Source organism: Heterodontus francisci, chromosome 2, assembly GCF_036365525.1.
Source record: "Heterodontus francisci isolate sHetFra1 chromosome 2, sHetFra1.hap1, whole genome shotgun sequence".
Classification (NCBI taxonomy): Eukaryota; Metazoa; Chordata; class Chondrichthyes; order Heterodontiformes; family Heterodontidae; genus Heterodontus; species Heterodontus francisci.
This window is the reverse complement of record NC_090372.1, coordinates 90,621,798-90,645,577: the sequence shown is the minus strand read 5'-3', so window position 1 is coordinate 90,645,577 and position 23,780 is coordinate 90,621,798. Positions and strand designations below refer to the sequence as shown.

Genomic DNA, 23,780 nt, shown 5'->3' with positions numbered 1-23,780 from the left:
GTGTGTGTCTGGAGGGCTTCTTGGCCCCCTGCAGATACAGGACATCTCTCCTATGTTCTACCTCCTCCACCAATGGTGCCAGTGCTGTGCCAAAATACCTTGGAGCCTGCTCTCTCCCTTCTTGTGTCATTCATCAATGCTCCAGAGTTCAGAGTCACTCCTGAATAACCGCCTGCACCTGTTGCAGCCACTTTAAGAGGTTAGCTTTAAACAGTGCAGGCTAGCTTTAAGAGGCACTAGCCACTCATGATATTGCCCCCTTTCTGATGCATCCAGCCAATCAACAGTGCAGTTAGGGATGGCTGGATGCTGAAATTTCTTCTATAATACCTGGTTTATGGTCTCAGAAATTCCTGCATGTAAAAAGTTGGCATGCTGTCTGCATCGCAATCAACAAACGAGTTAACTGCACATTGTGATCCTTGTACCTGTATTCGGGTACTAGCACATTTATTCCCCAAACCTTTCATAATTCCTCTTTATTCCTGGAATATTTTTCTCACATGTACTGATAAGTCAAAGGTAATGTAGCTCACCCTGTGGATCATGTAATTGAAATAACATTTTTCAGGAAACCACTACAATTCATATGTTGGCATTTTCTGCTCTTCAACAATTGAACTGCGAATTACTGGGACATTAGAGTGGGCGGGTGCAAACCTGCAGGTAGGACTCATGGTCCAGTATGACAGGACATTTGTTTTAAACAGCTATATGACTTGTGTGCTGTGTTGTTAAAATCAATGAATATATAGAAAATGAAAAATATAACCAGCTAATTTGTGCTTAGAAGGGCCTTTGCCTCTATAATACCTGGTTCACGGTCTAAGAAATTTTCTGCATGTAAAAAGTGTAAAAGTAGAAGGCGGGCAAAGAGAGTAAATATATTGATAATGGTAAGAAATTCTTCAATCCAGTCTAATTGTTGCAGTAATTAGGGTTTTAGTAATTTAAAAAAAAATTCAGTCACTGATATTCATTAATCAACTACACTAAAACAGATTGCCTGGTTATTATCTTTTCGCTATATGTGGCACCTTGCCTTGTGAAAATTGGCTGTTGCATGCCCTATATTACAACAATGACTACACTTCAAAAGTACTTCATTGGCTATAAGTGCTTTGGGACATCATGAGGTTGTGAAAGATGCAATATAAATGCAAGTATTTTTTCTTGGTGGGGTGAGGTTAAGGCTGTAGATCTTCCCACCCTCTTTCCTTCCAGATTCTGATTTCGGATGGTGCAGCAAATGAAAACACAACCCCACATCTTTGTCTTTAAAGAATCACCTTCCCTATATTCTTGTGTGTCAATAAAAAACAATATTTGGCACAAAATATACAGGAAATTTGGCACTAAGGATACAAATTCACATGCAGCACAGGATCTGTGGCACAATAGGTGCTACTTGTGAAAAATAGTGAACATATAAAAACAAAAACACTTGACCATCATAGCAAGTAACCATGCTTCACAGATCAAATATTGAACTTTCTTATTCTTCACATTTTATAATGAAAAAGGCAAATGGCAAAAGAAAGCCAATATATCTATCCTTAATAAAGCATGTTGTTCAATAACACTATTAGTAGAAACTAGAGCACAAACAGTGTAAACACATCAATGGATACAAGAATATGATTCATTTAAAAATAAACAAAATGCCACAATTTGCAATTATTTTTCTGATTCCAATTTCATGCTGTGTTTGAAGGATTTTTGTAAAGTTAAAGTTGTGGAGCTTGTTGATAGAAGTTCTGTGCATCTAATGAAGATATACATGCTCTATAAATACTGATGGAAACAATTTAGTTTTAATAATGGCCACAGAAGCAGGCACCAGGGATGTTCACATAGTGGTGAGTGCCAGTTATCGTCGTATTAATTAGGTGCCCTGACAAACTCTAGTGGAGTTCGGCTGGAAGGCACCAACAGGCATGGCGTTGGTGTAATTGCTGGGGTCATGGCCTGGAGACTACACAGGCCATGCTTTTTGGAGACTATGGACTGTGGGGGAAAAAATAATTGATTAAAGCTATGGATTAAATTTGTTGCTGGTTGCACTTTTGGCAGAAACAAATTGAAAGTGCAGGAACATTTCCTAGTCTGCAAACTCCAACTCAAAGACAGGACTGTATTCACACCACACAAATGCCAGGCAATGACTGTCTCCACCTCCCCTCCTTCCATTGACATTCAATTGCATTATCATCCAATTCCCCACCATCAACATCCTCGGGGTCACCATTGACCAGAAACTTAACTGGACCAGTCCCATATATTGTGGCCACAACAGCAGGTCAGAAGTTGGGTATTCTGCAGCTAGAGACCCACCTCCTTAACTCCTCAAAGATTTATGCCATTTGCAAGACACAAGGGTGTGACAGAATACTGTCCAATTGCCTGGATGAGTGCAGCTCTAACAACACTCAAGAAGCTCAGCACTATCCAGGACAATGCAGCCTGCTTGATTGGCACCCCATCCACCATTGTAAACATACACTTCCTCCACCACCAGCGCACCATGGTTTCTGTATGTACCACCCAAGATGCACTTCAGCAACTCACCAAGGAGTCTTCAACAGCCCCACATTTGTGATCTCTACCATCTAGAAAATCAAGGGCAGCGGGCACATGGTAACATCACCATCTCCAAGTTTCCTCCAAGTTACACACCATCCTGACTTGGCAATATATCACTGCTCCTTCACTGTTGCTGAGTTAAAGTCCTGGAACTCCCTCTCTAACAACACTGTGGAAGTACCTTCACCACATGGGGTGGAGCAGTTTAAGAAGATTCAGCTTCAAGGGCAATTAGTGATGGACAATAAATGCTGGCCTTGCCAGCGACGTTGACATTCCGTGAATGAATTTTAAAAAATCAATTTTACTGCCATGATTAACTCCCATGACACTAACAAAACAAACATGTTGGTAAAAGTGCAGAATACCTGATGAACTGAAATCACACAAATTTCTACTCCTGGATCATCCTAGAGAGCAAATATGAAGCCCAGCATTCTTTCTCCCCTCCCAACCATCTCCTTAAGTGCCACTCCCCTGCACCCTCCACTCGCACTTGCAGGAAAATCTGGAAGGGGCTTATGGACCTCTTTGCCAATAAAATTAAGATCAGAGTCAGGTTTTCACCTCTGGGTGGCTGACCAGCAGAGTGTGCTGCCCGTCAAGTGGGCAAGGAGGCCACAGCCATTTGGAACTTGGAACTCAGTTAAACCTCACTGGCGAGCTGCACAACCTGCATGGATTTCATGGTGCAGCTCACTGGCTCTGAGCCAGTGCAATATTAGGCAACTTGAAAGTTGTGCTAGCCTGCAGCTAGGTCTGTTGGCTGGATGATGGGGGGGAGGTGATGGAGGAGGCGGGGACGGTGGCAGCGGGTAATGGGTAGGAAGCAATTGTGGAGAGCATGAACCTGGGCCGGCAGAAACTTACAGCATTCTTGTGAGACATCCTGATCCTCCTGACTTCACAAAGGTATAACCATTTTTAGTGTGGTCTCTTTAAGAACTGCTGGTCGGCTACATAACAGCAGGAGACTTGAGTGGAATGTACACAATGCATACCCCACTCAAAGTGTTCTTGATTGTGGCACTTAGTGTCCTAACTATGTCACATGATCTGAATTTGCAGAATCAAGAGGCTTACTGCCTGAAACAGATGACCGCTCAGGCAATCTGGGAAAGGCCCCATAAAAATGATGGGTGCCGGTTTGATGTAAATGAGGCCCAAGGCGTCAATCTGTTTCAGGAATCATTCCCTGTGCCCAGCTCAAAGGCAATTCCTAGACCCCAAATCTTTACCCATCTTTCCCCCAACTCTTTACTTGAATTTCTCCAGTGAGGTTCCACAAATGACATAAAAACAAAATGCTAGAAATACTTAGGTCAGGCAGCATCTGTGGAGAGAGAAACAGAGTTAACGTTTCAAGTCCGTGACCTTTCATCAGGACTGGGAAATGTTAGAAATCTAATAGATTTTAAACAAGCGAAACAGGGGAAGAGTGGAAGAATAAAAGGGAAGGTCTGTGATAGACAGGAGAAATTAAATAACAACAGCGTTGGTTGTGCCAGGACAAAGCGAGTGGTAACAGGACAAGTAAAGAAACACAAGATGTGAGTGGAGGAGGTATGAATGGCAGAATGATGAACAGTTGCCATCTGAAAGCAAAAACAAGGGTAAGACTAAAACATGCAAAGAAAAATGCAACAAAATGGGAGCAGAGATTACGGTCTGAAATTGTTGAATCAATGTGAGTTCAGAAGGCTAAAAAAGTACCTAATCGAAAGATGAGGTACTGTTCCTCGCATTTATGTTGAGCTTCATTGGAACACTGCAGTGGGCTGAGGACAGAGAGGTCAGCATGACAACAAGGCGGAAGCATGTAGATGAGATGCAGGGGACCAAGGATAGATTCTTGGACGATTTTGGAGGTAATGTGCAAAGCTGACCCCAAGGCGAAGAATTTAGATGAGATGAAAGGGACCAAGGATAGATGGGGTCAGCTTTCACATGCATGCTACCGACATTCAGCTCATCCAAAACTCTAATGCATGTATTTTATCCCATACCAGGTCCTCGTCACCCATCATCCCTGTCATCAAAAGGTCTACAGTGGCTTCTGGACCTCTCAATACCTCAGATTAAAAGTTCTTATCCTTATGTTTAAATTTGTTGAAGGCTTTGCCCCTTTTTATCTCTAACACCATCCAACACTAACCTACTGCCCTGAACTTTCTGCTCCCCTTACTCCGACCTCTTGTATATTCCCCTGCTCCAAATTATTCCACCAATTATAGCAGTGCCTTCATCCACCAACGCCAATAATATAGAATGGCCTTTTTAATCCCCTCTGTCTCTCCACTCCCCTCGCCAGTGTAAAGCTCTCCTTAATGCCCACTTCTTTGACCAAGCTGTCGTTTACCCTTCCTAATAACTCCTACGCCAGCGTCCATTTGTTTTGATTACACCTCTGGGAAGCACTTTGCAATATTTTTCTATATTAAAAGCACTATATAAATACAGATTGTTTTTGTTGTTGATCCAACTTTTCCGGATATATAAGATACTCATTATATAATTACAAAAATGCTTATAATGTAATCGAAAAATCAAAATACATCAGTTCCATTATTTCATCTTAGATAACCTTATAAATCTTTGTAGAGCAGGGTAGCTGACTATATTTGTTTCAGAAATATAAACATGGAAGTTATCCTGAACAATGTTATTGTTCAAATACTTAATTCTACTGGTTTCAAATTCTTCTCTCCACTATTTTAATGGAACATTAACCATAAAAATAAATGGGTTAACACCTTCAATAAAACAGTAAACAAAGAAATTTGATATGAATACATTAAACATATGCTATCATCCGAAGTCTTTTCCAGACTACAGTGAATAATATTTACCAGTGAAACAATACAGCTAATGAAATTCTGAGTATTGAAAACAAGTGCTCGGCAGAACTTGTTTCTGGTTCTAAAATGAAGAAAAGTCACTAAATCGTTGCTAAAGTATTCACACATTTATATGAGAAACTTTTATCCATGTTCATTTGCTAGTATATGCCATCTGGGTTGCCTTGGCCTGTTCTTCTGCTAGGAACTATTGGGTGCTTTGTCTTATATAACCCTTTATACATCAAAGTAAGTATAGCCAGGCAACCAGGAATACTTGATAAGTGAACATAAAGTTGTCTGAAGTGAAGGCACAGAAACAGCTAAGAAAATAAATTACAATACATAAAGGGACAAAAAATATTTAATTAATTTAAAAGGACTTTCTGCACTTTAGTTCCTTTTACTAACTATTGCAAGGCAGCCAGTTTTTTCTATCAGAAGGAGCACTACCTGTTTTCCAATTGAAACCTACCTGTAAGATAAAACGTTAATTCGCTTCCATTGGTTGCAAGGTTATGTATTCTCATAGAAATCATTAAGGAACTTACCACTGAGGTAAGTGCCATCTGAAAACTGTAGATGCGTGCCAAGCCAAAATCAGCCAGCTTGATTTGGCCACGGCTGGTTACAAGTATATTTTGGGGCTTCAAGTCTCGATGAACCACACGATGTGAATGAAGGAAGTCTAGTCCACGCATCAGCTGGAACATCATATCCTATATAAAAGGAAAGGAAAATGGGACATTAAAAAATGTACAAAATATTTAAAAAATTCCTATTAATGCTCTATTTTTGCTTTAAAAATTTCAAATATTGTAGAGTTTAATATTTTGATTTTTGCTCCTTCTCCCTGTAAAAAACAAATCTTATCTTTGGTACTTACATCACCTTCATTAATTTCTAAGTCTACCACTACTACAAAGTGATCAAAGCCATTGAAGATACCTGGGTCTTAAATTATGACATATTTGGGTATGCATTCAAATTGACTGGTGGTGACCCCCAGGGACTTGTTCTGAGGCTCCAGCTTTTCACTATATTTATAAATTACTTGGAATAAGGAATGGAGAGCCATATATCTAAGTTTGTTGACAACAGTAAATACAGTAAATAGGGTAGATGTGAACAGAAAGTTGCAAAGGGTCAGTGATACGTTGGGCTGGATTTTATTACCCCGCCGCCACGGTAGTCCCACCTGTGAAGTTAGTGGCTGTGCTGCCATGATTACGCGGTGGGCAACCATTTAGCACAATGACGGCGGCAGTTCCCCCCAATCACGTGGAGGGTGGCATTTGTGACGCAGTTAACGGCGTCTCCTGATGTTGAATTAGAGTTCCCTCCTTCCCCCACAACGGTATCCACTTGCAGAGATCCCTCCTTCCACCACAACGGTATCCACTTGCAGACATCCCTCCTTCCACCAACACAGTATCCACAGGCAGAGATCCCTCCTTCCCCCACAACAGTATCCACTTGCAGAGATCCCTCCTTCCACCACAACGGTATCCACTTGCAGACATCCCTCCTTCCACCAACACAGTATCCACAGGCAGAGATCCCTCCTTCCCCCACAACGGTATCCACTTGCAGACATCTCTCCTTCCACCAACACAGTATCCACAGGCAGAGATCCCTCCTTCCCCCACAACGGTATCCACTTGCAGAGATCCCTCCTTCCACCACAACAGTATCCACTGACAGAGATCCCTCCTTCCACCACAACAGTATCCACTGACAGAGATCCCTCCTTCCCCCACAACGGTATCCACTTGCAGAGTTCCCTCCTTCCACCACAACAGTATCCACTGACAGAGATCCCTCCTTCCCCCACAACGGTATCCACTTGCAGAGATCCCTCCTTCCACCACAACAGTATTCATTTGCAGAGTTCCCTCCTTCCCCCAACAGTATCCACTTGCAGAGTTCCCTCCTTTCCCCAACAGTATCCACATGCAGAGGTCCCTCCTTCATTCACATCTATATATTGAGCTCAGCGGCAATGTCCGATGTGAAAATAAATTCCACAAGATAACAATGGATAATTAATCTAACCTTTGCAGGCACCGATGACTCTCACCTCGGTGATGCCAGCTTTTCAAAGTCAGGGAAGTGAAGGGACATGAGTGCTACACGTCATGCATAAGATTGCAAACGTCTGGTAAGATCAAGGCGAATTAGAAACAAATTCATGAAAAACAGTATGGGCTGCATTTTACAAGCTCGCCACTGAGAGTCAAAGATGGCAACCCGCATAAGCAAGCTTTACTCTGCGGAGCCATCACAATATTAAATGCAGCGGCTCATTTACATGGCTGGGGCGGGGCGGACCGCCCCCCTCCCCATGATGATGGGGAGGGGGCGGGCGCTCTGTCCCCAGCAATGGTGTCTGGCGCCACTGTGCAGGCGCGATTTTGAAGGGCTTTCAGCCCTCACAGTTCACTTAAATTTTTAAAGGAATAGAAACTTTCACTTTATTGAAAAAAATGTAAGAAAAGTTTCAAGCCCCTCTCCCACCCCCACAATGACCAAACACTTCATTCTTTGCACTCTTTCCCCAACCCACAAAATACTTACCTTGTGCACCTGACCTTCCCCCTCCCCACCCCAAAGTTCACCAATCTTTACGCCTTCCCAGCAGCCCCTAGACCAATGAAAATTGTTCGACCCTGCTTCCCCACCCTCCTGCACTGAGGAACGTACCTGTTCCTGCCTCCCCCCCATTGTTCCACCTTACATCACTGGTCAGAGATCGGACTGCGTGGGAGTGCTGTCCACCGACTGCAATATCGGAGCGGGACAGCCAATGGGACCAGATAAGTCATTAATTTGTTCATTTAAATTAATTAACATAATTGGCAGTCCCTTCGCCGAGCGGCAATATGGGGCAGGGCCTTCCCAGCACGAGGCCCACGGCAGGCCTCTCCTGGAGCCATTTTTCGGGCCCCTCCCCCCCCCATCATGACCCCAGACGTCGTTGGGGGGGGGGGGGTGCGGTGGTGGCGGTAAAATCCAACCCTATGTAACAGATTTAAATTACGATCCTGTCGCGTCACGGCGGAGGTGCCACCATAAAACTTTGCTGCCTCCAAGAAAATCGGAAACAGACATTATGGCATCGGGTTCTGTGGCGGACGACTCTGCGCAATGCTCTGCGCCACCCACTCCCCCCGCCCCCAACACCCGCAAAAAGCCTGCCTTCTAACGGAGTATAAGATCAGCCCATTAAGTGAGTGGGCAAAACTATGGTAGATGGAGTTCAATGTGGGGAAATGTGAAGCTGTCCACTTTGGCCCTAAGAAAGATAGATCAGGGTAGTGCCGGAACAGTGAGAAGCTAGGAACTATGGTGGAGTAGATTTAGGGATCGCAGTACGGAAATCACTCAAAGCTGGAAGACAGCTACATAAGAACATAAGAAATAGGAGCAGGTGGTACAGGCTGCAGTTTGGAAGGTGTTGTCGAAGGAGCCTTGGCCAGTTGCTGAAGTGCCTATTGTAGATGGTACACACTGCTACCACTGTACACCGGAGGTAGATGGAGTGAAGAATTAAGATGGTGGATGGAGCGCTGATCAAGCAGGCTGCTTTGTTCTGGACGGTGTTGAGCTTCTTGGGTGTCGCTGGAGCTGCATGCTTCCAGGGAAGTGTGGAGTATCCTTGTATATGGCGGGCATGCTTTGGGGAGTCAGAGGTGAGTTACTTGCTGCAGAATTCCAGCCACTGACCTGCTCTTGTGGCCACAGTACTTATAGGACTGGTCCAATTAGGTTTCTGGTCAATGGTAACCCCCAGAATGTTGATGGTAGGGGATTCAACAATGGTAATACCGTTGAATGTGAAGGGGAGATGGTTAGATTCTCTCTTGTTGGGGATGGTCATTGCCTGACACTTGTGTGCCATGAATGTTACTTGCCACTTATCAGCCCAAGCCTAAATGTGATCCTCGTCTTGCTGCATGCAGACATGGACTGCTTCAGTATCTGAGAAGTTGTGAATGGTACTGAACATTGTATAATTATCAGCAAGCCTCCCCACTTCTGACCTTATGATGGAGGGAGGGTCATTGATGAAGCAGCTGAAGATGGTTGGACCTAGGACACTACCCTGAGGGGTATTAAGGGTTATGGAACCAGGACAGGTAGATGGATGTTAAGATACAGACTATCCATGATGTAATTAGATGGGTGGAACAGGCTCTAAGGGCTGAATGGCCTACTCCTGTTCCTCCATCTTTTAGATGAGACATTAAACCGAGGCCCCGTCTGCCCTCAGATCAATGTAAAAGAGCCTATGGCACTATTTTGAAGAAGAGCAGAGGTGTTATCTCTGCTCTCCTGGTCAATATTTATCCCTCAATCAACTTCATAAAAACAGATTATCAAATCATTATCACCTTGCTATTTGTGGGAATTTGCTGTGTGTAAATTGGCTGCTGCGTTTCCCACATTACAACAATGATTACACACCAAAAGAAATTCATTCCTGTAAAGTGCTTTGGAACTTCCTGTGGTCGTGAAAGGTGCTCTATAAATGCAAGTCTTTCTATGCTTCTTTACACTTCAGCACTTTTGTTTTCATATGTCATAAGCTATGTTTGAGTAACAGTTTTTGGGGCTGTGTCAGAATACTTTAAGCGCTGGCTGACTTTTACTGATTTTCTAATATGTGCATACTATTGTTTTCATTAACTTGCTTTTTAAATGGTCAGTATTACATTGGAATGACTGAACTACAAAAGTCACCAGGCAGTTTGCAATTGCGATATCAACGGTACAAAATAAGAGAACTTTGGAGCACAATTGCTCATCAGAATACGTTACAGCCTTCTTGTTGCAAAACTATAGTGATTTAGTGCAACATAATATTGAATTCACAATATTACAAAAAATAAAAATCACTTAACTGCTTGAACAGGAAACCAAATCATTTTACATATTAATTTCAATAATTTTTCAGAGTTAATGTGTTTTTGGAAAGTGTTTTTAATTGAAGCTGTTCAGGTCCATAGGTGCCATTTTTAACAGTACTGCATTTTCAGGTGGCACACTTTTAAAAAAAACTATAATGGAACACTTTTAATTCTTTAGAGTGCAGAATACCTCAAAATTAAATCCAACAAGTCTTCTATTCTGTTTACTTGAATAAAGTAAATCGAAAAATGTTAAGTAGATCAATTTTGGTGGTCTATTTCTTCTTTGTAGAATAGCCAAAACTAGTTTCTGTTAGGTTGTGAATATTAATTCCATGACATCTTATCCATCAGCACAGTAACTGAACAGCAGTCTTCTTGTATCTTTACTTTGGTCAATAAAATACAGAACAATGATTAACTGAATTTGCAATTCCTAATAAGAGATGAAAGCTATCATTAGCAAAAAACAGAAAAACATGGTTATGAATAAAATAGAAAATGTTTGAAAGGTTAAAACACCTTTTTGAGTGAATTGATCCTTGAGAAACATGCAAATACAGGCAGCACTATTAGTGGGGAATTTTAACGTGGGTGAACACTTGGGATTGGGTGTAGTTGGGGGGAGGTAAAGTGGGAAAATTCCCAAGTGCGCCAGGAAGCTGGCTCCAACCTGCTGACTTCTGGGTTTTACCAGGGTGGGCAGCCAACCCACTCCAAGGAGGTGCGTTGGCATTTTAATTATGTTAATGAGGATGGCAGCCTTAGATTTAACCTCCTTTTTAGGTTTTACTGTGGGCAGCTGAATTTCCCAGACTACAGGAAACTGGACAGCTGGAGGGAGGTGAGGACAGCTTTGAGAGGAAGGCAAGTCCTTTTACAGCACTGCTTGTGGCTTAGGAGGACCAGGAGAGCTTCCCTACAACCCTCCAAGCTCTGCCCCATCAGACAGCCCCCTCCCAACCCAGGTCTGGGATCAACTTGTTTGGTCCTGCAGGCTGTTCTAGACTGCTCCCCACCTGACTGGACGCCAATCCAGTCAATCAGGCTAACCTCTGGGAACCTATCAGGGTCAAAAGACGCACATTGAGGGATTAAAGCTCCACAACATGCAGGAAAATCCAGATGGATTTCTTTTCTGAAACTCTGTCCTCCCCATCTCCCCACCCACACCCCCTCCCACCCCCACCCCCACAACTCACCCGGCAAATATACAGGCCTTAATCTCTGTAACGAGAAAGGACTAATAAATTACTATATCCCACTTATGGGCAGGAGTACAAGATCAGGTGTAACACAAACCTGGTGCTCCTGATTCAAATCCAGCCTCATTAAAGTGTTTCACTCTGCCCTCCGAAAGATTGGAAAGGTGCATGGTGCAAGCACTTACTGAACACACAGGGCCAGATTTTCAAAATGGAAGTAGGGAAACAGGAACTGGATCTGGTTTTTGGTCTGAAATCTGCATCCTCTGAGAAGCTAAGTCAGATTGCAATTTTCAAGTGGGAAAGCCCTCAATTGGTATGGAGACAAGTTTCCTGTCACTTAGAGCCAGTGGGATTGAAAATGGGAGTGGGTCAGATCAAGTATGAAGCTCATGCATACTTCCATGGCAGCCATCACTGAGGCTGCTGATTGTTCTGAGGGAGAGATCTGTCTTCTACAGCACCAGAGGGAAGTAAGATGTCACAGGGAGCTATAGGCCTGACTCAAGGAGCAGGGCAGATCCTCGCTTCATTGATGCCCACCTGGATCTAATGCTGGAGGCCATGAGGGAGACTTCCCAGAGGGTGGCAGGAGGACGCCACCTCGTCTTGCAGCAGGGGCACCTCTCTGTTGAGTGTGATCCTTCTGTCTGGGGTTCCCAGAGAGGGGTCAGTATCCATCTTTTGGAGAGATTTCCCTTGTCTCCTTGGAGGGATGGAGTGAAGGACCAAAGCAGCTTGGACTGACGGTGGATGAAGGAGTCATGGTAGGTACCAAGATAGCGAGTGCATACAGAGAGGAAGCTCTTGGTGTGGCTGCAGACTAGTTCGACGTTGAGGCAGTGGAAGCCCTTCCTGTTGGTGGATCTCACTGGCCTGTTGCTAGGTGCCTTGACAACCACATGGGCACAAGTGATGATGCCCTGCGCCTGTGGGAATCCAGTGATGGAATCTGAACCCAATGCCCTCTGAGCCAGCGCAGGCCCATCTGTGTCAAAGGGGTGTAGTCCCTGCCCTCCTGAAAAGGGCATTTGTAACCTGCCTGATAGCCTAATGAGATGCCGACTGTGAGATCAGCTCTACAGATGATCACTGGAACGACCGGTTGCATAGAAGTTCATGGCGACAGAGACCTTGATGATTGCAGGTAGGGAACTGCCATTGCTCAGGTCACTGTAGATCAGAGCACACAGGACCAAGACTATCTACCTGGATAGGCACAGCCTCCTATGGCACTGGCACACTGTCATTTGCAGGTAGCTGACTCTTGGCCTGTGCACTCAATGTCTTGGGGTAGCGCCTTCCTCCCTTTGCAGCCGCACACTGTGCTACTCTGGCCTCCTGCTTTCCAGGAGGCTGCATCTGACACAGCTCATCTTGGCTGCTCTGTCCAACGTCAGAGTAGCTTGTTCCCATCTGATCTCCCTCAGCTGGGCTTTGTACGTTGACCACACCTTCCCCTGCCAACCCCAGATGCCACAGTGATACCAATGGCCTCGTGCCCCTCTCTGATTTCCTGCCACTCACTACTGAGAAATTCAACTCTTCCAGCTGTAGCAATATCCACACTGAAGCACCTCTGAAGCAGCTGAGCTTTATATGCTGCCTCTGCTTTATTTTAAATCAGGCCTTCCCATGGACCCCAAGGCCCTGCGCACTGTTCGCAGCTTCACAACCTTGTCATATTTCCCACATGGCATCTTCCCCGTTCTGAGCCTTTAAAACTGACTAGCCTGTTAATGAGCTCTTTAATGAGATCAACAGGCAATTAATTGGACACAAGCACCCAACCTGTTCCCTCCCTGCTGACTGCACTTTAAAAATAGCATGTTCTGGAGGTGGTGGGACCCTCTGCCAACCTCTGAGAACGAAATATTCAAATCACACTCGCAGCCATTCCCGCCCTGAGCGGGCTTGAAGATCCACCCCACAATATCCAGTTCAGGTCACAAGGGAATCCTATTATTACAACCCTGAGTTATGCCACCATATAGTAAGATATTGGGCAGTATTGGCACCCTCCTGAATGCAAGATGTTCGGACAACTTATGGGAGTGGCCAGCTGTATTTAAGGGACTATCTAAGGCATTCCTAAACTTGTAAAAAAAGTCTGAATTTATAAAATCTACCCTTACACTTTGTGCAAAACTAAAAATAGACAGTGAAAAAGGGTGACAGTTATCCTGAGTCTCCAGGTTTAGTTTAGTTTAGTTTAGTTTAGAGATACAGCACTGAAACAGGCCCTTGGCCCACCGAGTCTGTACCGACCATCAACCACCCATTTATACTAATCCTACACTAATTCCATATTCCTACCACATCCCCACCTGTCCCTATATTTCCTTACCACCTACTTATACTAGTGGCAATTTATAATGGCCAATTTACTTATCAACCTGCAAGTCTTTGGCATGTGGGAGGAAATCGGAGCACCTGGAGGAAACCCACGCAGACACAGGGAGAACTTGCAAACTCCACACTGGCAGTACCCACAATTGAACCCGGGTCGCTGGAGCTGTGAGGCTGCGGTGCTAACCACTGCACCACTGTGCCGCAGGTACTGAGGCAAAGAGAACAGAAAAATTCCCAATCCTAAATACCATCCGGGCACTGTGTCAAGGCTCACAAATGAAGACTTGGAGAAGTATCGTACCCCAACATAAGTCAGTAGGTCAGATTTTACTGGTTTCCCTTCTTCACTAATGTTAGACAGGGGCAGTGTACTTCAGGTGTACGGTTTCTAATCACGGTTAGGAATGCAAGTATTTCTTTCCTGGGCCATTCCACCTTCCACAAACTAAAAGCCAGTCAAAAAGGTTCTGGTTTGTGTTCTCACTTTCACCATTGACACAGTCCTGGTTAGGCTACATTGGCTCCCCTGTGCCCCAGACAACCTTCCTTCTTATCATGCTTTCTCCCTTCCAAATACCTCTCTCATTTTCTCCTGCTTGGTGTCCATTAATTATCCACTGGCCTACAAAGCAGAGTGAATGTTTTTTTTATGAACATGACGAGTGCTTTACAAATGTAAATTGTTGTTGTTTTAACTGCGGTCACATTTTAACGTTTTGGGTAAATTATAGAAGGACCCAGCCTTGCTTAATTCAGGGCTACACAATCTACTGTCAATCTAATACTATAAATCACTCATCTCATTCAGTGAAAGAACCACAGCTGCCATAAAGGCTTTTCTTCTACCTAACCTTTGAGTGGGGAATGAAAATCAAATGTTGTAAGAACACAGATAATAGACCTAAGCTAACACGGAAACGGCTCAAAGAATGGGAGCCTTCTTCTTAGTTCTGATCAAACTTATCTTGACCCGGATGCACGCTGCTAATGCTGCTATTTGAGTTTTATTTACAGTGGCTAGGGGAGGGAAGCAGGGAAAAGCTTATGTTTATTTAAAATATATTTACTTTGAAATTGAGGGATGTGTTTGTTTTTAACTTTATGAATTGACTTTTTTGATTAGCTAATATTTTAGCATTTAACTATTATATGCAATATATGTATGTATATAAAATATATATAGATATATAAATCAAAGTTATAAAAGACAATTTTAACTATATAAACCACAATTAAAAATCTGGGAAGCAAAGATTAAGTTATACACTCCATGCAATATTTTGTAACCAACAATTTTTAAAGGCTTTTCTTAGAGAAGCAAACCCATTATTCACACTTCTTTAAAATGTAATTAATGCAAATATAACGGCCGGAATTTTTCGCTTACCGGTGGCCCCAGGGCCGATCCGCCCGAAGCAGATCAGGTCCCCGATCCCATTCCGCGTCGCCTGGCCGCCGGCATCAGCTAATCAGCGGGCCCGCGGCGTAACTCTGAAAAGAAATGGCGCACACGGGCGGGAATTCAGCATCATTGGGGTCGGGGCCACATACGCGGAAGGCTGATTGTAAGCCCTACATAAAGGATTTGAAACAGAGCACTGAGTTCCCCATTTGATGTAAGGAAGATACAACTGTGTTAAGGTCTGGAGATTTCAAAGGCTCCATTCATTGAAACCAAGAAAGACTGGGAGACAAAAATATTGCTGTTAGAGGTGATGGAGGGCAGAAGCAATCGCGTTGCCCCCCGATTTTCTGATGATTCACTGCAGGTCCTCCTCCAGGCCGTTGAGGAGAGGAGAGACATTCTGTTCAGCTCAGATGGGAGAAGGAGACCCTCCGAAGTGACCAAGAGGGCCTGGCTGGAGGTTGCAGAGGAGATCAGCAGCCGAGGCGTTGTGAGGCGTACATGGATGCAGTGCCGCAAGCGCCTCAATGACCTGCTTCATTCTGCTCGGGTAAGGGGCATTCCTCATTCATCTAATCGGTTATGTGCCAAGGGAGGTTTTTTGTGTACCCATGATGCAATGTGGAAACCCTGTATGATCAATGCCTGGCTGCTGCCTTGAAATGGGACGCATGCTGGGCAAGTCTGAGATGAACGCTGATGCTGTGGTGTTAAAGTTGTGCCCAACACTGTCACCGCAGTGAAATGCAACACCAACCCTTTGGGTGACAGCCTCATATGCCAGACTATGTATAAAATAAGTATCTTTGTTTATTCAGGAAAAGAGGGCACACAATGCCCGGGAGAGGTCACGTATTGGTGGTGGTGTAGCCACCCAGGCATTCCTCACCAGGATGGAGGAGGATGCCTTAACTATAGCAGGGGAGGAAGGAGGACGTGCCGTGGCAGATGGCGAGGCTGGTGTACCTGGCCATGAGAGTGAGTGTTCCAGAATGTGGTGTAACACTTCATTATGGGGCGCGGGGGGGGGGGGGGGCGAGTGGTGAGACTGCGCTACTGTGCCAATGATTTGGTGAATGTCAAATGCACTGAATGTTTCCCTCAATTGTAACATCACCCAGATGTAACAATGCTGGAGGCACAAACTTGTGATTAACTCTGGATTGATGATGAAACTGATCACAATGCTTTTCCCAACAGGTGAAACCCAGCATGTACAAGGAAGCATTTCCATTGCCCGACCATCCACCTCTGAGGTAGAGGAGGGAGCCTCAGAGGGTGCACCGTCACATCATCGCGACGCACCAAGTACCACAGAAGATACTGACACTTTGGTTGGGATGACGGTGTCTGGGGAATCAATGTCACATACTGGTGTGAGCACAGCACAGATGCCGGGCCAGACACCAGAGGCAGAATCAGCTGATGCATCACACACTTGGAGGAGAGTGGGATGCCAGGCCAGTGCAGAGCCGCAAGCTGATGACGTGCCTCTGAGATCATCCTTTCCTCGGGCGATGTTGCAGGTGCAGAATGCGGTCCATGGAAATCTGGCGGAGTTGCCTGAGCCGTTGCGCGCTATGACTCATACTCTGGAGACATCCATCCAGTGTATGAGTTCAGCAAACTCACAGGCATTTGAACATCTGGCTTCCTCCGTTGATAGACTGGCGGCTGCAGTGGAGGGACCAGTTCTTCATGCAATTCGGGACCTCAGAACGACTGTGGCCTCCCTGGACCAGAGCATCAGAGAGCATAATCTGATGTGACTGCGCCAGGTTGAGGACACTCAGCGCTCTGATGCCACCATTGAGGACCACCAGAACCTCACGAGGGCACAGGGCAGCAGATCGCATATGGGAGCTCCTCTCATTGCGCTTCTGATGCATCCTGCAGCTCCTTGCTCCTTTCGCCAGGGACATGTGAACTGCTGAATCCCGGGCTGATCGAGGGTGCTCATGATAGTTGTCATGAGAACCCTGAGATGCCAGGGTCCTCACGGCCGCGAGCATGCAGAAGACGTCCGCCCAAGTCATCAAAAGCAGGGCGGCAACAAGATCAGCCACCTGCCTCTGGTAAGTCTAGTGGTGAGGGATCATGCACACGAATTAGCACGCGTAAACGGATTAAGAAAACACTTTAATTTCACTACTGGTGCACTGGGTGACTTGAAGTACATTTATTTGATTTGTAAAACAATAGTGTTTGATTAAATTGGAGATTTTATCATTGGACATGTCATTCCTGAAGTCAGATATTACATAGTTAGTCAACTCAAGTTGTCTCAAATGTGAGGCCACACACTTGGGTCGCGTCCCTTATGATGTGATGGATTGGTTATTCGCTTTGTCTCACCCCCTAAAGGTTAGAGATTTTGCACAGTCAGATCCTCACAATGATTAACGTCATAAAGCAGATTGAAATGTGTGAAGATTTATATCATTTCAACTGAAACATGTACCTATTAGAGATTCCCATGGTTCTCTAGCAGTTAGAGCCAAGTTACATTCAGCTTCCTCTCCACGATCATCATTAGACTGATGCCTATCTTCCTCATCAGAAACGTCGTCATCATCTGATGACACATCGCGCTGACATTGATCATCCTCTAGGGCATCTCCATGTTCAATTGCCAGGTTATGCAAGGCACAGCAGACGACAATGATTCTGGAAACCCTCGACGGTGCGTACTGCAGTGCTCCACCAGAGCAGTCAAGACACCTAAATATACACCTAATATACACTATACACCTATATAGCTTGCTCGATTGTCACTGTGGTGGCCACATGGCTCCCGTTGTATCGTTCCTCCGCCTCACCCCTTGGGTTCCTCACTGGTGTCATGAGCCATGTCTTCAGAGGATAACCCCTGTCGCCAAGTATCCATCCGTCCATTCTGTGGGGAGCACTGAAAATTGCAGGCACCTGTGAGTTGTGGAGAATGAAAGAATCATGACAACTACCAGGGTAACGTGCTCACACCTGCATGATTCGCTTCCGATGATCACAGAGGAGCTAAACGTTCATTGAATGGAATCCCTTGCGGTTCATGAATGCCCCCGACTGTGCAGTTGGTGCTCTAAGGGCCACATGAGTACAGTCCATCACGCCCTGTACCATTGGGAAGCCGGATATAATTCTGAAGCCTCTGGCTCTCTCAGCCTGACTGGTGTTGTCCATCTTGAACATGATGAAATGTTCAGCACGTTGAAACAATGCATCAGTCACAACCTTTATGCAATGGTGCGCTGCTGATTGTGAGACACCACACAAGTCTGCAGCTGAGGCTTGGAAGGAGCCAGACGCATAGAAGTTAAGAGCTACTGTGACCTTTAGAGCGACTGGCATTGGATGGTCACCGAGACAGTTTGATGCAACATCAACTGCCAACATCTCACAAAGAGATGCGACAGTCTCCCATGACAGCCACAGTCTTCTTCCGCACTGGCGTTCTGACAGCTGCAGGTAGTTCAGACGCGTTCGGTATGCCCTTACTACTGGGTAGGTACGTGTCCTGACATTTGGTCGCTGGGCGACTCTGCAAACTACTACTCCAACAGCATGAGGATGCACTGGTGCAGCTGGCTGTACGTTCCCCTGACCATTTGTACTTCTGTCACTCATTGAATCACACAACTCCTCATCTGATGATCCACCTCCAGAGTGAACAATTCCCATTGTTGAACAGCAGAACAAATGCTTTGACCACAGGTAATAGCTTCCAGCTTTTGTGACTGGCTCACTTCAGGTACTTCCTTCAGGCAATACCTAATATTACATGGGTCCCTATCAGCAGTGCATAACATTCAGATTAAACCTTCTGCACAACCTGCAAGTTACACCCCTTGTTAGGGCACACAAATAACATCAGCATGAATAAAGTTCAATAAATTCATTTTTACCTCCAACTCCCTCATGAATCAATGCCTGCCGCCCTTTTGAACATGTCGGGTTCCCGACACGCCCCACGACCCAATTAACGGCCGTAAAATCAGATACGTAGCGTAAAATCTCTGTCAACTGGATTCTGAATTACCTTAAGTACTTCTCAATTGATGTTAGTCCGTCGGCGAGCGCAAACTCGATCGCGCCCGACTTCCCACGCTGGTTAAATTGTGTCAGCGCGTAATGACGCCAGGGACCCTGCCCGACATCTTCGCGCACCATTTTTCCCTCCGCACGACCCCAACGGGACCCGATTCTTAACAGTAAAATTCCGGCCAATGACTATGAACTCCACAACCCATTAACTTACTAAACCAAACAAACAATATCATCCATGCAAGACAAGAGCATAGAATATAAAAACAAGAAATGCTGGAATCGCTCAGCAGGTCTGGCAGCATCTGTGGAAAGAGAAGCAGAGTTAACGTTTCGGGTCAGTGACCCTTCTTCGGAACTTCGGTTCCGAAGAAGGGTCACTGACCCGAAACGTTAACTCTGCTTCTCTTTCCACAGATGCTGCCAGACCTGCTGAGCAATTCCAGCATTTCTTGTTTTTATTTCAGATTTCTAGCATCTGCAGTATTTTGCTTTTATTATAAGAGCATAGAATATGTTTTTTTCCCCCCTGGAATGCTTGCTGATATTGCTCATTTAGGAACTTAACGGTACATTTCACTGCACTGGTCAGCAGTTTTGTGACGAATATACACTGAATAATAAAAATGATAAAGCCAATAAACACAATCAGTTCTTGACTTATTGATAGAAATTATTACAAGTGGAATTGGTATAGCTGTCTATGGGTTTCACTTTTCTGCTTTATGTCACTAGAATTGGCCAAGCATTAACTTTACTAAAAAAAATTACTGATTATGAAACAAACAGAAATCCAGTTATGCAAAAATGATTACAACATAAACAAAATTAATGCACAAACATTTAGCTATAAAATGAATGAACTACTGAACATTTATGGCCTCCCATTCTAATTTTCAGGGAGGGAATATGCTTTGATCCTGAAATTACACTGTGGGATACTAAGCTACAAATGTTTTATATGATCATCTGAAATTCCTTTCGCTACTTCTTTAATGTTGTAGTTAACCTATTTCATGTAACATTATTGCATAGTTTTTATTTTACTTTCAGTTATTACACTTCCTTTGTGTCAGATAACCATCTTGGTCTTGTTTCTATTTTGCTTAAATGGTAAGAGATTAGCAAGATGTACGAAGGGACCTGGGTGTCCTTATCAATAAATTGCTGAAAGATAACATGCAGGTGCAGCAAGCAATTAGGAAGGCTAATGGTATGTTAGCCTTTTTCACAAGAGGATTTGAGTATAGGAGTAGTGAAGTCTTGCTTCAATTGTATAGAACCTTGATTAGACTGCAATTGGAGTACTGTGTGCAGTTTTGGTCCTCTTGCCTTAGGAAGGATATTATTGCCATAGAGGGAGTGCAACGAAGATTCACCAGACTTGTTCCCGGGATGGCAGGACTGTTGTATGGAGAGATTGGGGAAACTGGGCCTGTATTCTCTAGAGTTTCGAAGAATGAGAGGTGATCTCATTGAAATCTACAAAACACTTAAAGGGATAGACAGGGTAGATGCAGCTAAGATGTTTCCCCTGGTTGGGGAGTCTAGAACTAGGGGACACAATTTCAAAATAAGGGGAAGCCATTTAAGACAGAAATGAGGAGAAATTTCTTGACTCAGAGGGTTTTGAATCTTTGGAATTCTCTACCCCAGAGAGCTGTGGATGCTCAGTCATTCAGTACGTTTAGAGCAGAGATAGGCAGATTTCTAAATACAAATGGGATAGTGTGGGGAAAAGACATTGAAGTGGATGATCAGCCTTAATCATATTGAATGGCAGGGTAGGCTAGATGGGTTGAATATCCTACTCCTGCTCCTATGTTCCCATTGCTTTTCACTTCAACTAATTTCTCAGTTTGTTTGCTCACTTGGGTGGGACAGAGAGAAATTTCTCAGATTTTTTTTCTTAAATTGGCCTGAGTTTTAATCTGTTTTTTGGGAGAGATCACATGGGACTGTCTACAGTTTTGGTCTCCATATTTTAAAAAAGATTTGGAGGAACTAAAGAAGGTGCAAAAAAAAAGATTGACCAGAACTTAGAGATTATACCCATCAAGAAAGATTGAACAGGCTAAAGTTCTTTTCTCAAGAGATAGCTGATGGATGACCTAATTATGAAAAATTATGAAAGGGTAGATTAGATTAGAGATACAGCACTGAAACAGGCCCTTCGGCCCACCGAGTCTGTGCCGACCATCAACCACCCATTTATACTAATCCTACACTAATCCCATATTCCTACCAAACATCCCCACCTGTCCCTATATTTCCCTACCACCTACCTATACTAGTGACAATTTATAATGGCCAATTTACCTACCAACCTGCAAGTCTTTTGGCTTGTGGGAGGAAACCGGAGCACCCGGAGAAAACCCACGCAGACACAGGGAGAACTTGCAAACTCCACACAGGCAGTACCCAGAATTGAACCCGGGTCCCTGGAGCTGTGAGGCTGCGGTGCTAATCACTGCGCCACTATGCCACCCATGTAGATGTAGAGAAGATGTTGTGACTTGTGAGGGAGTCCAATTTTTTTGGTATTTTTACTATAATATGGTTTTTACTATAATATGGAGACCAGAATTGTAGACAGTACTCTGACTGTGCACAGTTGTCACCAGTAAATTGGGTAAAATTGATATTCTATACTAATAAATTCTGTTTATACTAATCTACTTAAACTTTTTTTGATATACTAACAAACTCAAGTAAAGGAGATTTTTAAAATATGAAGATGGAAACCTGAACAAATTGCTTAGCTCTTTTACTTTATGGAAATGTAGCCTGTTGCTCCATTTTGAGACCTTCGCCAGCACCTTGGATCTATCTTGGACATTGACTGTGTCACTTCCGAATTTGTTTTGGAATGCTCTTCCACTTATTGGTTACACTGCAGCCACATCAGGTTTTGCTCCTACAATATTGTTAACCTTTCATACAAACCAAATCAGGATCTTGGTACATACATGCCTTTAATATACACATCCAGAGTTAATACAACACATTATGGGGGTTAAATTCAACTTCAGTGGGGTACAAAATGGGTGCTGCTTGTTAGAAAGCCCACCAAATTTCCCCATCTATTGACGTCAATGTAAAAGAAAATTGTCCGAGTGTATAATGGGCGGCTGATCCACTCGTATCCATTTTGTGCTCCTTTCCCACCATGGCTTTGTGGAAAGCATGAATTGACATAATTTTAAAATCAACATTTTACTCAAGGTTTTCATTTTACTTGTACGGGTATAGATAAATTGTGTTCTTTCATAGGCATGTTAATGCATGCTTAAACATGTTTGTGATGTTTTGTGCTGCTATTTTGTTTTGTTGTCCTAAATTAACTATAATGCCATTATACACCTGTCCCCTACAGCAGTTCTAGGTAGAACAGATATCATCACTGCAGTGAGGGTTTTGCTAAGGTCCTAATGCCTGATGTACTACATTCAAAGAAAAAGAAACTCTGTTTTCTTAGTTTATTCTAATTGCTCAACTGCCAACCAGAGACAATACAGAAATAACAGCTTTACAACTCTTCTAAGAATGAGGTTGAGAGAGATCTCAGAGGGAATTTTAAGTCCTTGCCCATAGCGAGTTTGGAGGCAGGAAGAGCATAGAAATCGATTGGGATAGTGGTGGGGGCGGACCCCACCACCTTCCCGCCTCTGCCGAAATTAAGTCCGGGACAGGAAGACCTGTCAACAGCCTTCCTGCCACAGTACGAATTGAGGCCCTTAAGTGGGCAATTAATGCCCATATAAAGGCCTTATCCTGCCACCACAATCAGCCAAGTGGCAGCCCTGGTGTCAAGGATCTCGGTTATGAGGAAAGACAAGTGATTTTCAGCCTGGAAAGTAAGGGATGATTTTCTAGAGACATACAAGATAGTAAATGTTATGCAAAAGATTAATCTGGAATATGACTTTAAATTAAACAGTGGGAGCAGAACAAGATGACACAGTTTCAAACTAGTAAAAGGTAACTTTAGGACTGATATCAGAAGGTGGTTCTTAATGCATAGAACGATCATCACTTGGAATAAATATCCAGTCATAAAACTGTATTCTTTTGTTATGCATATTTATGTGGGTGGAGCTGGAAACCCAAGGATAATTTTTAAAGCAACTAGATGTAGTAATGGGGCGGGGTGGGGTGGGGGGCGGGGGGGGAGAGAGGAGTAGGGTTGCTCTAGATGGATGAATTAAGGTGGGTCAAATGGCCTTCATCAAGTGCGAGTTTCTTGTGGTTTTTGTGATAGTTAATAGAACAAATTAGTGAGTTGAACATAGGGATTTAGCACATTAGACCTAGGGGAAAATTAACCTTTCCTTCTCAACTACACATTTGCAAGCAGTCCTGCACTACCTCGGATATATTGCTATATGTTCCTGAGGATCTTAAGTCATGTTTCTCTTTGTCTCCAAGCAAGTGGAATTAAGGCATT

At 44.0% G+C, this 23,780-nt stretch overlaps 1 protein-coding gene across 8 annotated transcripts in view; it reads right to left on the bottom strand.

The window, feature by feature from the left end:
- cdk6 (cyclin dependent kinase 6) overlaps positions 1-23,780 on the bottom strand; it is a 378,044-nt gene that overhangs the window by 216,419 nt on the left and 137,845 nt on the right. For all 8 annotated transcript variants that reach the window (XM_068008695.1, XM_068008668.1, XM_068008687.1 and 5 more), the window contains one exon: positions 5,972-6,139. In XM_068008695.1, coding sequence (XP_067864796.1) covers positions 5,972-6,139 — 168 coding nt within the window. The remainder of the gene's footprint in view (positions 1-5,971; positions 6,140-23,780) is intronic.